The 13,793-nt window shown below is 39.6% G+C and overlaps 1 protein-coding gene across 1 annotated transcript; it reads left to right on the top strand.

Annotated features, from left to right (window-relative positions):
• The first annotated feature begins 1,162 nt into the window (after window positions 1–1,162).
• tunar (TCL1 upstream neural differentiation-associated RNA) lies at window positions 1,163–8,065 on the top strand. The gene is made up of 2 exons (XM_080870953.1): window positions 1,163–1,412; window positions 6,991–8,065. The coding sequence occupies exons 1-2, from the start codon at window positions 1,341–1,343 to the stop codon at window positions 7,174–7,176; spliced, it is 258 nt and encodes an 85-aa protein (XP_080727079.1). The 5' UTR covers window positions 1,163–1,340; the 3' UTR covers window positions 7,177–8,065.
• Window positions 8,066–13,793: the final 5,728 nt, after the last annotated feature.

Here is a 13,793-nt window from a genome sequence, read left to right as displayed (position 1 = left end):
TTCCACTTTCCCAAGATTTACACTTACTGATGAAAACAATCTACAGTAAAAACCTGGTTAAATGCAGGCTTTAAATACATACATATGCCTGGCATTAAAAGTAGCACACCTCTCCTTTTTCACACGCTTAGACTCTTGCATGAATAGCTACATTATTCAATCAGACACCAACTCTCTCGCTCCCCTGTCCAACTTTGACAGGAGCTTGTGTTTTGCATACACACAAAACACAGAAAATAATCGCTTGACACACACGCCGACCGCTGGCCAGCTTTCTTTATTTTACACAGCACACTCTACACACATGCACACAGAAATTTCTCCCCAAAACACACTGGAGGAGACCCTTACCCCTCATCACGGCCCCTGTCACAAACGCTACTTGTCGTCAGGCGGTGTGTGACTCCCCTGAGTCGGTTGCCGAGCAACCGTGGCTACAATAATATGTGCGATGGGAAAGGAGCAGGGGATACCTCTTGCCTGTGGAGCGAAAGCAGCCACGACAGCGTCAGTGTGAGGCGACTGGTTCCCTCTCACCACCCCCTACCCCCTCCCTCTGTCTCTTTCTTATAGCCGTCCAACGTTCACGCTCTGCTCAGTTAGTTGGGGAAACACACACAGCCGCCGTAGCAGGAGAAAAGGTATATTAGGTTGCACATCATGTAGAGCTAACAGGGGCTTCCACCACTTTAGCGGGGGTGCTTTTTAAAAAAATCCTTCTTTTAAATTTTTGTATGAATCATGTAAAAGCCAAGGTGTCTGCTAAACATATCTTATGCCGCTGAGCAGTAAAAGTTTTCTTGAGAAGATGAGCTTTTAATAAGGGTTGACAGGTTGTCTTGGAAGGAGAGACAAGCCCGAAAATCTCTCTTTTTTTGTAAGCTTTGCGGATTAAAGACAAAGGAGGATGGAAATATTTGCATGAAACAGCTTTGTTACCCCCCACCCCCATCCTGCCCATCAACTGACTCCATTCTTCAACTTGACATCATCCCTTCACACAGACAAGAAGAAGAAGAAGAACAAGAGGAGAAGAGAGAAGCAGAGGTGGGGAGGCAAACAGACAGGAAAGAGGAGGAAGAGCGGAGAGGAGGTGGGCAGCACACTTTCAGCTCTCACAAGGCTGAGGAGGAGAAAGTGACAGCAGCTAGAACTTGGCCACACTAGTGAGATGAAATTTGGAGAGGAGACGCTGCAGCGCTCGAGGAGACGACATCTAAAGAGAGCCCTAAAATTGGACCGCCTGGAAGGCAAGCCAGCAGTCTCTGGATCCCGTCCACCGCTTCCACCCCCAACAGCAGAAGGATGAGAGGGGTCGACTTTCACCTTAGTGGCCAGGGATGTCTGTGCACTACGGGAAGGCATCCCCTTCCAGCATGTCCAATGCTATGTTATTCCTGATGCTTTGCAAGGTAAGTCTGCTGCAGTTCCACTCTCATTCTAAACCATTAAACTCAAAAGGATTTACATCTGGAAGCTGTCTACAAACAATTTCACTGCAGTTACTCCACAACAGTGCATGGCTAGGAATTTAGTATGCAGCATGATATATTCTTTATAAATGTTAGATATTTACAGGCTCAGAGTTCTTTGCATGAAATATTGACTAAGGGTACCAGAGACCCCTTGAATCTTGAATAACAATTGAACTATTGTCTTTTTGTCTCTGTGCCTTTGCTATGAAAAATCACCTTAATAGTTAATAGCTTCGGAGTTGCACCTCATCTATAATGTTATCAAGTTTAAATATTTAATAAATGGGTTAAAGAGGTAAAAAAAATCTTTACATTTTTAAAAATAATTACAAAATAAAGCATTCCAGCTTTTCAAAGCATGGTATGGAGAGGCCAATTACATAACAAGCCATGAAAACGCAGAAACTTTCCTGTTTCTCACTTTGGTATGTGACTTCCTGAGTGCGTGAAATTTAAAAAAAAAGGAAAAAAAAGCAAATTTAAATGTTGTCAGTTCAAAAATAGGCCTGCCAATTTCTTCTCACTCACAAAACAATGAGTACAGGTTACGGAAAATGGGTCACGCTCACTTGAGAAACTATTTCATCTGATTTTCTTTCTCTGTCACTCTTCCTCTTTCTTGATTGGTCTACATTCATTCGCTGTTGAACAGTTTTTGTTCTCTACGTGACGCTCACTAGTTTTTGTGTTTTTTGTCAGCGTGTGATGGGTGTCAAACCCATGTATGCGCGCGTGTGTGCGTGCGTGTGTATACATACACACTCGGGAGGGGCTGGGAGCCGTTTGATTTAATTCCATTTTAAAACAATGCCAAAAGCGACTCTGCCTGTCAGACTCGGTTAGCATCTGGAGTTGTTTGACATGCTCGGGATTATTCAAGTGGTAAAAGGTTTTACTCTTGACTGATCTAATCTGAGGATGTTAGCTTCCGTTAGGTGTAGCAGGAGCGTCCAGATTTATTGTCCCAGGTATGGATTCTTGCTATTTTCCCTCTTTCTGTTCCTGTCTGTGTGTCTGTCTGTTCTTTCTATACGACTGTGTATCTGGATGTGCACGACTGAAGAGCAAGGTTTGAGTTTGCTATGAAAAAGAAAAAAAAACTCCCAAAATGATGCTTCAAATTTTGAAGGAAAATTTGTTGATCCAGAGATGCTGCTTTTATAACGTTGGATAATGTCGGGACCTTAAGTGGCCCTGCCAGTGACAGACCTGCTCGGATTAATTACAGAGACAAAAGTGAAGACGTTAACATTTTATAATCACATAAAACAAGCTTGAGTATAAGAATAGAAATCAACTCTGAAATATTGAATGCCCTGCGCCTTAGTGCACAGTCAAAAATAATCAAGAGAATTAGAAACTGATCCAGATGATAATCTCTCATTTTGATATATTAACCTCAGCACGTGTATACTGTTAATGACTTCTGTTTCATGCTTGTTCTGAATGATAGAGCTCTAAAACACACTGCCCGGCCTTAGTGTTAAACAGACAGAGGAAGTCATTATGGGCAGTTAATGATTATAGCACATCACACGATGCCAGCACCGGCTGCCTCTTGAAACAGAATGCTCTTGGTTGTTGGCTATACAGACTGGAGCTGTTGAATGAGGATTCACTGGAAGGCATCCAGAGGGTTTTGCTGCGCTATGCACAGCTGTACCTTTCGGTGAAGCTCTTTACTTAATACACAGGTTTTGGCAGAGCCTGGAACCTCGTACTCACCACCACTTCCACGACCACCTCATCTGCCTCCCCTTTCTTCTCCCTCATCATCCTCAGGCACATTTCTCTCCTGTTTTTTTTTTTTTTTTTTTGCTGAGAATGTTTATATCAGTAGCGAGCAGGCTTCTTTATGCATGAGGGCACATCCAGCGCGCCACACAAAGATCTCCTTTCAGGTTGAGGGAAGCCCCGTTTATAGTGCTCCCCGGGAGAGGCAATCAAATCCCATTGTAACAGGTCAGGGGAGGAGGATGAATTTAACATAGAAACCGAGCATGACGTATTTTTATGTACGTCAAGAGCAGACTGTACAGTGTGTGGATGATTGCAGCAATTCAGAGTATCCATGTGGGATGTTCTGCTTTAGAAAAGACAATCATTTTGATGGTCTTATAAAAAGTCCTGCAGCAAACGTCATGTGACATTTACTTTATGAAAGGCATTTTAACCCCCCCCCACAGGTAATCCTTACATACAGTACCCCCCCCCCCCCCCCCAATTAAAAAACCCCCACAAAAAAACCACATCATTCATGCATACTTCTTTGGTCCATAAAATCCAACTTTTTTACAGTAGCAAGTACACTGAATTGAACCTCTTAAAATGAAAAAATCTGACTTTATCTTACTGTAATCAACCCAGTTTAATCTCCCTCGGCTTCCCTCTCTTTGTAGTACATCAGCCTTACAGACTTTGACATAGTGTAAGTGATTCCTGGCAGGTGATGATTTCTGCCAAGGTCTTTTTTTCCTCAGCCAAACCGTCACAGAATGCAAGTCAGAGAAAAAAGGACAGTGCTTACAACACTGATATAAAACCTTCTTTGTCCAAAGTTCCTTTAAGAGGACACATAAATTCTTTTTAGAGGAAAACAAACTCTGTAATTTAGCCATAATAGTTGTGGATTATAAGTGATTAACTTTAGTAAAACTTCTGTGTGAACTTGGATTAATCTGAAGAAAAAAAAGACAATCTGGATTGCAAGTATACAGAAAGTAAAACTGATTCAACCCAACGAATAAACACCAACCATTGCGATCACCAAATGACCTCTTATTTGACGAAGTTGATGGCAGTCAAAAGTATAAATATCTGCTAACATGGATGCTGTGAATTTGTTTTTTCTCAAGCACAAAAAGCAATAAACATGCAAACGTAAATGCAATGTAAATCTAATCTGATGTCTTGCTTTGGCAGTGTGCTTTGATCCAAATAGGAAGTGCTACCACACACAAATAATAAAGGTTTATTCAGGCCTGTATTTAATATTGCAAGTCTGTTCCTTTTCAAAAAAGACCATAAGCCAACGAGGTACACTGTGTACCTTGGTTGAACTTTAGGTAACCTCTACCTTCTGGAAGTCAGAAACATTGAGTTTATTGAGCATCAAAGCTTTTTTACTTAGAGGAACAGCTTCCTGTTAGAAGGTTTATTTTTAGTTAGGTTACATGCTTTTCTGTTGTTATTTGACATATAAAACCCACTGACCCGCAAAAGGAGCTTTTTCTCCTGAGAGGTGTTTGGATGCCAAGTTGCACAAGCTGCTGCGCCTACGGGCTAAAAACATACTGCTAGTATCTAATACTGCACCCTAGGCTACACAAATCGACACACACACACACACTAAAAACTCACACTTGAGAGCGCTAGCACACTCAGAACTTGTTTGAGAGCAGTCCCAGTGTTGAAGAAGTACCACTGCTGAATAGAGGCTAGTGCAGAAATATCTGCTGTCTTTTTGTTTTCACTCACTAGGCTTCAAAGACGAGCCAAACAAAGGGTTTAACCAGATGTTAGCAATGAACAAAGCAGCTAGTATTTTATTTATGGTAAAATTCCCCCGTCCTCTATTGAATTCATGTTTCATAGTATATTAATAATATCTGTAAAATGGATAAAGCATTGTGTACTAAATGTACCGAAACTGCGTTATTTTTGTACACAGATTTGAAGAACATCTCACCATATTGGAATAACCTGCAAAATATGTATATATGTCTATATATGTCTATATATATATATATATATATATATATATATATATATATATATATATATAGTACTTAGCAAATTCATTAAAATACCCCCAATGTAAGGCTTATCACAGCTGTCCAAATTTAACAGCATTGGAAATTACCAAAGTCATTTTTAATGTTTGTGTAATGGTTAACCCACCAATATGCAGAAGGTCTTTATAGTAATTATGAGTTTTATATAATTACTGTGGTTATCCATGACATTTAAAAAATATTGTTTTACAAAAAAGTAAAAAAAAAAATAGTAAAAATTATAATTACTTTTTTTGTCACGGTCTGGCTGGCAGACCGTGGGGATGTGGGGAAAGGAGGACCCAGGCGCGGTGCTCTATGTATAAACAGTGTGTTTATTTACAGAGTGGAACAAAAACAACAATAAATCCCCGTGTTCCCCCAGACTCCCGTGTCGTGTCTCTGCGTGAATAGTTCGTGTCTCTGTGCTCTCCGCTCCCGTGTCAGCACCCCCCGGTGCTCGCTGCTCTTCGTGCCTTCCACGCTCCTCCTGCGGGAAACAATAGACGCAGCCGTCAGGACACAAATAACCGCGGGCATACACTTACACACATTAACTCAATTCAATGGGACGACTAACGTAGAGTCTCAAGGAAATGATCCCGCGTCGGTGGGAGCTCCAAGACTCTCCTAAGTAGCTCCCCCGACGAGCCCTGATCAGCGGCAGGTGTGTGGCTTCGGGTGTGGCCAGTCCCTCCGCAGGGCCACACCCCTCAGGCCTGCAGGTGGCCGAGCTCCATCCTCCAGGCACACCCGCAGACATACACACCCATACCTCGCCTAAACATATGAGTGGGACACAGACTAACACAGCACAGAGAAACACACATATGTACACGCACAGAGAAGGAGAAACGACACCAAAAATACATAATAATAATAATAATACACAGGTCCATGACTGCCCAGGGATCCTGGGTCGCCCAGTCCCAGGACCCTGACAGTAGAGACACGAACTATTCACGCAGAGACACGACACGGGAGTCTGGGAGAACACGGGGATTTATTGTTGTTTTTGTTCCACTCTGTAAATAAACACACTGTTTATACATAGAGCACCGCGCCTGGGTCCTCCTTTCCCCACATCCCCACGGTCTGCCAGCGAGACCGTGACATTTTTGATTACGATGCCAAATTAAAGTTCTATACTTACAGCCCTGAATAGAAAACTTAGTTTAATTGGTTGAATGTTATGCTTGTCCAGTGTCCAAATTTGCGTGTACGAATGCAAAATCATTTTGTTATTTGCCGAGTTAATAACAACATGACTTTGAATTTCAAACAGTTTTCTTTTGACAGATTTCTAAACTATTTGTATTTACTTGTTTTTGTGATTTCCCGACAGCATTCAAAATCCAGATCATTCAAAAGAAAACATATTATAGATAAATCATTCTGCTTTTTGTTGTTTTTCTTTAAAGCTAAAATGTTCCAGCTACTTCCCTCCATTGTATTATTTATCACTAAAATCTGACGTTATTAGCTTTCCAGCCTTTTTTAATGTATTAAAGAGAAAGCATACAGGAGAATGGTGTTTGTTTACTTTCTGTTTTTCAATGATTGTAAATTATTGGTGCCTAAGCAAACACCTCACCAGCAGAAGACTAGATTTCCTGTTTTATTGCCATTATCACTGTCCACCACACACTGTGCAAGGACCCTATTCAAGGAAAATGAATAACCAATTGCATTAACTAAAACATGGATTGTGTTTGTCTTTTCTCCTTATCTGCCTGCTCCAGACTGGTCTGAGAAGAAAACTGCAGGCTTTTCCAGGGAAAATGGTAAACACTCTCTACAGTGATGAGGAAAAGGGAATCCAAGACAAGGAAAGTAAGGAGGAGACCATCTTGGCCATGCTGGGAATCATTGGGACCATTCTCAACTTGGTCGTCATCATTTTTGTCTACATCTACACCACCTTGTAGGTCTTGAACTCTTATTGTGCTTCATTAGTGGACACAGCAGAGCACATCTGAGCTGCTTCAGCAACACTATGTTGACTGAAAAGGAGAAAAAGATGGATGGAGAGAGGAAGAGGCTGAACTGTGCTGTTGCCATATGGCACCAGTCCTGCATCACTTCAAACAGCTGAGACTATAAGAAACTGGCTTGTTCCTCTCCCTTTACAGGTAAAATTATCCAGAATTTCTGGTCATTTTGACTTGTATATAAATGCATGAAGCAAAGTCGAGAGACTGAAAAGATGAGAGCTTTCACTAACACGTGGACTTAAAACAGCAAGAAGAGTGGACATTTTTGAATAATACTTTACAAATGCTTTTATTAAATGAATTATGATTTATTGTTCTGTTTTACATCCATAGGATAACAGTTCAAATTGTAAGTAAAAATTAGCTTTTGGTTTGCTGTTTTTTTTTTTAACACAACAAATTTCCATTTCTATGAGATTTTAACAGAGAAAAGGAAGAAAATGTTATTCTGATTGATTTAATGTTCACTTTAAGACTGTATTTGTCACCAGTGTTTGCAAAGTATTGACCGGACGACATTTACGGAGACTATTATTCCTGAAATTTAAATACATTCAGAGTTTTAGGTTGTATGCTTGTACATTTACAGGTCAAAACTGAGTCTATAAATGGTATAATATCAGTTTAATGTGCTGAAATGAATCCATAATGGTTACACTTGACATTGTACCGAACATTAAACCACGGAAGAATACTTAAATTGTTACTTAAATTAGTTAAAAGCAACGTCGTTATCCTGTAAGTGTTTAATTTATCACTTCCACCTTTAAAGGCCATCCATATAGAAAAAGAAGAACCGAGAAGCATATTTTACTCAATCAGATGCAGCTTTGAAACTTCATAAAGCCTTTCATAAATTTGTCAACATGTACAAAATGTTTCATAATCTTTATGTTACTTATTACTATAAAAAGCTCACTCTTCAAAGTAGAAAAGGGAAAGCGACAGCTTGGGCTCTCAGTTCGTGCATCACTAAATCAGAACTTGTCCATGATTACTGTTTGCCTTAAAACATGAGGAAATGTCTATTTCCGCAGTGTTTATCAGGTTAAAAAGACTTTGTGAAACCCTTGTTGTACATACATATAATGTTCGTATTTTATGGGTTTATTGGCGGTAATTTTTATAAAAGCATCCTACTCTTGTCTTAACCAACATGATTACTACAAGATATTTCCAGACCTGGGCCAAACAGCTTACCTTGAGTCATTTGTGTCCATTTTCAGAGGACGACACTGGACAGTACTGTGAATCATAGGAAATTTACATGACGGCAAGAACCTTTAGATTAGCTTTTGGTATGATTCTTTTTCTTACACTGACTAAACTAACACTGTGTCTATTTTAAGGCCTCGTTCCATCTGAGAGCAACCATGTCAGCTAGAAATTACATTTACATACAACTAAATTTCAACAAGAAGGGAGTGTGTTGCTGACTGACTTAAGTTTTCTTTTTAAATATTTAGGAAATGCTCTTTATTTATTGAACAAGTGGTTTAGTTTAGGTTTACACAAAGTTGAGGTCAGCTGCACATCCAATTGAAAAAGTTAGTTCAAGCTGCTTTAGCATGCATGCATTTGCTGTGCACCTCCAAGCATCTTGGCAACCCACCTTCACCTCCAGCATTGCCTATGACTATTTATATACGCAAACTCAAAGATGAGGCGGTCCCAGACAAAAAGAATCTTCTTTAAGCATGACACAACAATGTTGATAATGAACTTAAGTGTAACACGTGTAGTGACAGCATATTTAATTTTTCACAAAAATATTTGGCTTTGGAAAAGTATATATAAATGCACCAGCTACAAAATTGTTAGACTGCTGTTTTGGCACTCTGTGCCAACACTTTTGATGTTTCATGTTTAAAATCTTCTGATTCTTACCACTGAACGAAAACAGTGACACAGCCCGCAGTCAGCCAGTAAGGCTGAATAAGAATGTAAACCCCAGGCTGTGGTGTCGCGGTCCAATTTGGGTCCTGTTGTCTATGTCGACTTCCTTATGCTGACTGAACATTCCTGCAGTGCTTCACTCATTAAAAAAAATGATATTAACATATAACCATAATGTTCGTGAGACAGGCTTATTGTCAGACACACTGGACAAAAACCGATTAATTCTACTTGACCCAGGACTGGAATTAAGAAACATTTTGCACTTAAACATGAGAAGAAAGTGTGTCAAGTTTTTTTTCTTCTTTTTTCCACATTTGTGAGTCTGACTGATCTGGTCCAGCTTGTACAAATCAAATCAGGTCAGGTTATGTGACAGTTTGAGGTAAAAGTGTCTTTCTGTAACATCCTAATTTAAGAAGCACTGAAATTCAAGAATTTTTCTTTATATTTGCGTTGAAGGAGGGAGATAAATATTTGAGAAAAACATTTTGTTTTAGAGGCAATGGTAGGTACTTTTTTCCTGTGCTTCCAATCTTAATGCTAAAATGACTGGATGCTGGCTGTAGCTGTCAGACATGTAAGTGATATTGATCTTCTTATGAAACTTCCAGCAAGAAAACTAGTAAGTTCCCAAAGTGTTGCACTATTCTTCTAATAAAACTAGATATAAGAGATGAGAAAAGGCCTCCAAATAACGATGTACAGTTTGTAGAGAATGTAAGGGTAGACAGGAGGCTATATTATGTGAAAAAATGTCATGTTTGTGCTCTTCAGTCAACAACCTCTTGATTTCAGAAAGTGCCTGAGATGAAATGTCTCGACCTCACCAGTGGAGAGGTGAAGGAAAGAAAAATAGATCGCCTGTCATACAGCCAGATGAGTGGAAGAGGTTTGCAGAAAAACATGTATCCTGATGGGACTGGATTTCCACATAGCATAGTTAGCGATGCCAGTCATTGTTTGTCTGGGCTGAGGGGCTCCTTTGTTTCACAGAAAGGTTTTAAAATGAAAGCTTAGTAAGCACACGGAAGAGTCTTATGAATGTATTTATATTTGATGTTAAAGTTGATTATTTCTCTTATTCTTATTGTTTATTTATCTTTCCTAAAGCTATGTAACCCGATGTATCCTTATGATTTATTTGTGTGTATGCAAAATCTATTTAAAGTCACTGTAAAGTCTCTTGTGGGTGACAAATGGAAGGGTTAACAGTTTTTCAGCCTGCAGTTTTGTTAACAAATATTAAATAAATACATCTAAAAGTGGTTGCATCAGGTCGTATAATCTTAATGCAGAGGGATAAGGATCCGTGGTTAAATATTCAGGTATAAGCAGCTTCATTCATTAAACATGATATCCATCAATTCTGAAAGATCCTGTCAATATATTAAATAATATATAGGTACGATACTGTGCAAAATTCTCAAGCCACCCCCGATTTCTTTAAATTTTGCTAGGAAACAGGAACAGGAACTTGTGCGGGAAATTACTGAAATATGAGTAAATGTACACAGAAACAGAGGCTATAGAGATAAAAAATATACACCATTCTAATAACCTCTAAAAAGGCTTCTTGAAGGACATTCAAAGCTTTTTTTTTGGACTTTGGCTGCCTTTTGTTTTGTTCTATGTCAAGATGTTCCCACACTCTTCCAATAATGTTGAGGTCCAGGCTTTGGGGAGGCCAATCCATGACTGACAGTGTTCAACTGTGTGTTTATCTGGTATGCTTTTACTGCATTGGCAGTGTGTTTGCTGAAAACATCAGATCAACTGCTTTCACCTGATCAGAGGGCCCGGTGGCGCCAGTGTCCGGCAGCCTCGCCTCTGTCAGTGCGCCCCAGGGTGGCTGTGGTTACAATGTAGCTTGCCATCACCAGTGTGTGAATGTGTGTGTGAATGGGTGGATGACTGGATATGTAAAGCGCTTTGGGGTCCTTAGGGACTAGTAAGGCGCTATATAAATACAGGCCATTTACCATTCAAAATAATATTGCATAGTGGCTGAAAATCGGACAATTTACTTTTCTGTGTTCATAATTCCATCAGTTTTAACAAGCTCTCCAACAGCACTCACTGAAACGTCGCACAAATCATAACAGAGCCTCCACCGTGTTTTGTAGATGGCTGTAGACACTGTTGTGCCTGTCTCCTGACCTCCACCGTACATATTAATGACAGTTTGAACCAAATCAACATCTGGACTCATCACTCCATAAGACCTGATGTCAGTTCTTGTGTAATCTGGCGTGCATCAGTCTTTTCTCTGTGTTTCCCTTCCTTAAGAATGGCTTTCTGAACACCAACCTTCCACTGAGAACATTTCTGATGAGGTTTCAGTAAAGAGTAGACAGATCAACTGAAGGGCAGGTTGCATTTCTGCTTGAGTGATTGATAGGACAGGGCTAAGTGTCTAGCATTGGTAGCCAATGTAAAATAAAACTAACCTTCAGAAAGCCTGAAGAACTCTTTCTTAAGACCTTTCTTTTAAAAAAATACTCCTTTTCTGTCTCACAGAGAGAGAAACCCCTCACTTACCAACACTGAAAAATATATTTTACCATCTATAATCTTTTCATTTGACAGCTTTGTGAGATTTCAACAGAACCTCGAAGAAGGAGATGGATGAGAAAACTAAATCTTTATGAGTCTACAGCGTTACATCCTACGAGACGTACATCCGTCCGGCTGCAAATCAATCTGAAAGATGGAGAAAAATGGAGAGAGCACAGAACTAGCAGGACAAAGACATAGAAACCATATTCCTCTAAACAAATTTATTTTTATTTCATCTCCTTTTAGTTTGTATCTTTTGGGTCACATGCAGAGAGTCGTGTCAAAATAATTTCCCACTCCATTAAGAGTGCTCTATGACAAGTAACACAGTGGAATAATCCTGTTGCAGGGAAAAATGGGACTAAAATCAGCTTGACTTTGCTTTTTCTTTAAATATAATGGATTAGGCAATGAACCAAGCGAGAACTGTGCTGTTTGAGGAACCCCAGCTGCTTAAATTCACACATGCCGAGAAGTCTGCTCTAAGCTATTGTTTCACCTGGATTCAGGAACAACCACAGTCCTCTGTATCTGAACGATGATTGGCGAACAATGTGCAGGATTGTGGCGCATCCCAGATGGATGATTCAACCGAGCAGATTGTCCCATCTCTATCTAGCTGAGCTGACACTGTTTTGATGGTTTTGCAGAAGCTTCGCGGACGATTACGCCAACCAGCACACGAGCCACACCGAATCAACACGACATACTCACGCCTGACGATGTCAGGCTGCTTCTGTTGTTACTCAAAAAGGAATTCAACCTGTGGCAGCAGCACACATTAATATTTAATGCCACTTTACAGAGCATGGTTTCCAGAATATCTCAGTAACTTTCTTCCACAAATCCTATCAACAAATCACATATATTTTTTTAATACAAGTTCATAATTTTGCACAACTGGAAAAAGGGAAAAAATGATACTCTGAATAAATAATAATGGTTATTTTCTTCTTAAATACAACCTACAGATCCACATCCACCTATAAATGGATTTAGTGATTGATTAAAAAAAATCCTGATGTTAATTCTTAGATGTCACCTGATATGATTTTGGATAGAAAACATAAAAACAGAGCTGATCCTGCTTCACTTTTGTGACAGTCGCCTCTCAGGCATGTCAGCTAAGAGACAGGTACCAAATAGGAATCTGTAACCGGGAGCAGAAACATTACCTCGCCTGTGATGGTTAATGCTTAATACCACTGTCACTGTTATTCCCCTTTCCATGACACATGTAGTGCCAACAGCTGGATGCACACAATTGCAAATTCTTTGGGGTTGTCAAAAATGATTCTGGAAAATGTATGAAATCACTAACTGAATGTGAAACCGTCTGAGAGAGAGAAGAATAAGCATGACGGTTAAAAAAAATAGCACCTAAATGAAATATTTCTAGAAATGTATTGAAGACTGTGGAAATAAAAGTGGGACATCTGGGGGGGGAACTTCAGGTGGAAATGATATATCTTGACACGGTATACTTTTTATCTGCATCAGAGTCAAATCCAAACTGAGAAGAGACAAGAAAAAAAGGACCCGAGTCATACTGATTTCAAGTACAAAGGTGACCTCCAAATCGTTGATTAAAATAAGGAAAGGAAGCAGTGGCTTTTCGGCCTGTCCAGGTCGAAGTTCGCTCCGGGTTTTTGATGTTGTGATCCGGATCTGCCCTTCGCCTCAGTCCTCCCCTCAATTAGACTTCTGAGAGGATTTCCCCAGCAGATGTGCCTTATATAGATTTCTTGTCACAAAGAGTGCACATATCCAGCTGCGTCTCTTCACATTTATTCATGCAGAGAAATAAATCCTGTGATCAAAATCAGGAAACAGGCTTGAAAGCCGTGACAAATCCTGATATAAATGTAAAACTCGAGAGTGGAAAGTGTCAAAGTGTCAGGTTCAGCTTGACTGTCAGAGATTACAAATCTTTTTTCTTCTTATTTTTTTTTTTTTTTGCATGGAATTCATTTAAATTGTACTGATCAACCTTTGCCAGGTACAAAAGCAATAAAGATGATTTTCAAAGGACTTAAGCAAAGAGTTTCAAAGTTACAAATTCAAACAATAAAGAAAATTAATATTTGATAGGAAAG

This window comes from Rhamphochromis sp. 'chilingali', assembly GCF_963969265.1.
Source record: "Rhamphochromis sp. 'chilingali' genome assembly, chromosome: 21".
Lineage (NCBI taxonomy): Eukaryota > Metazoa > Chordata > Actinopteri > Cichliformes > Cichlidae > Rhamphochromis > Rhamphochromis sp. 'chilingali'.
The sequence above is the reverse complement of the archived record's forward strand: the minus strand, read 5'-3'. Positions and strand labels throughout refer to the sequence as shown.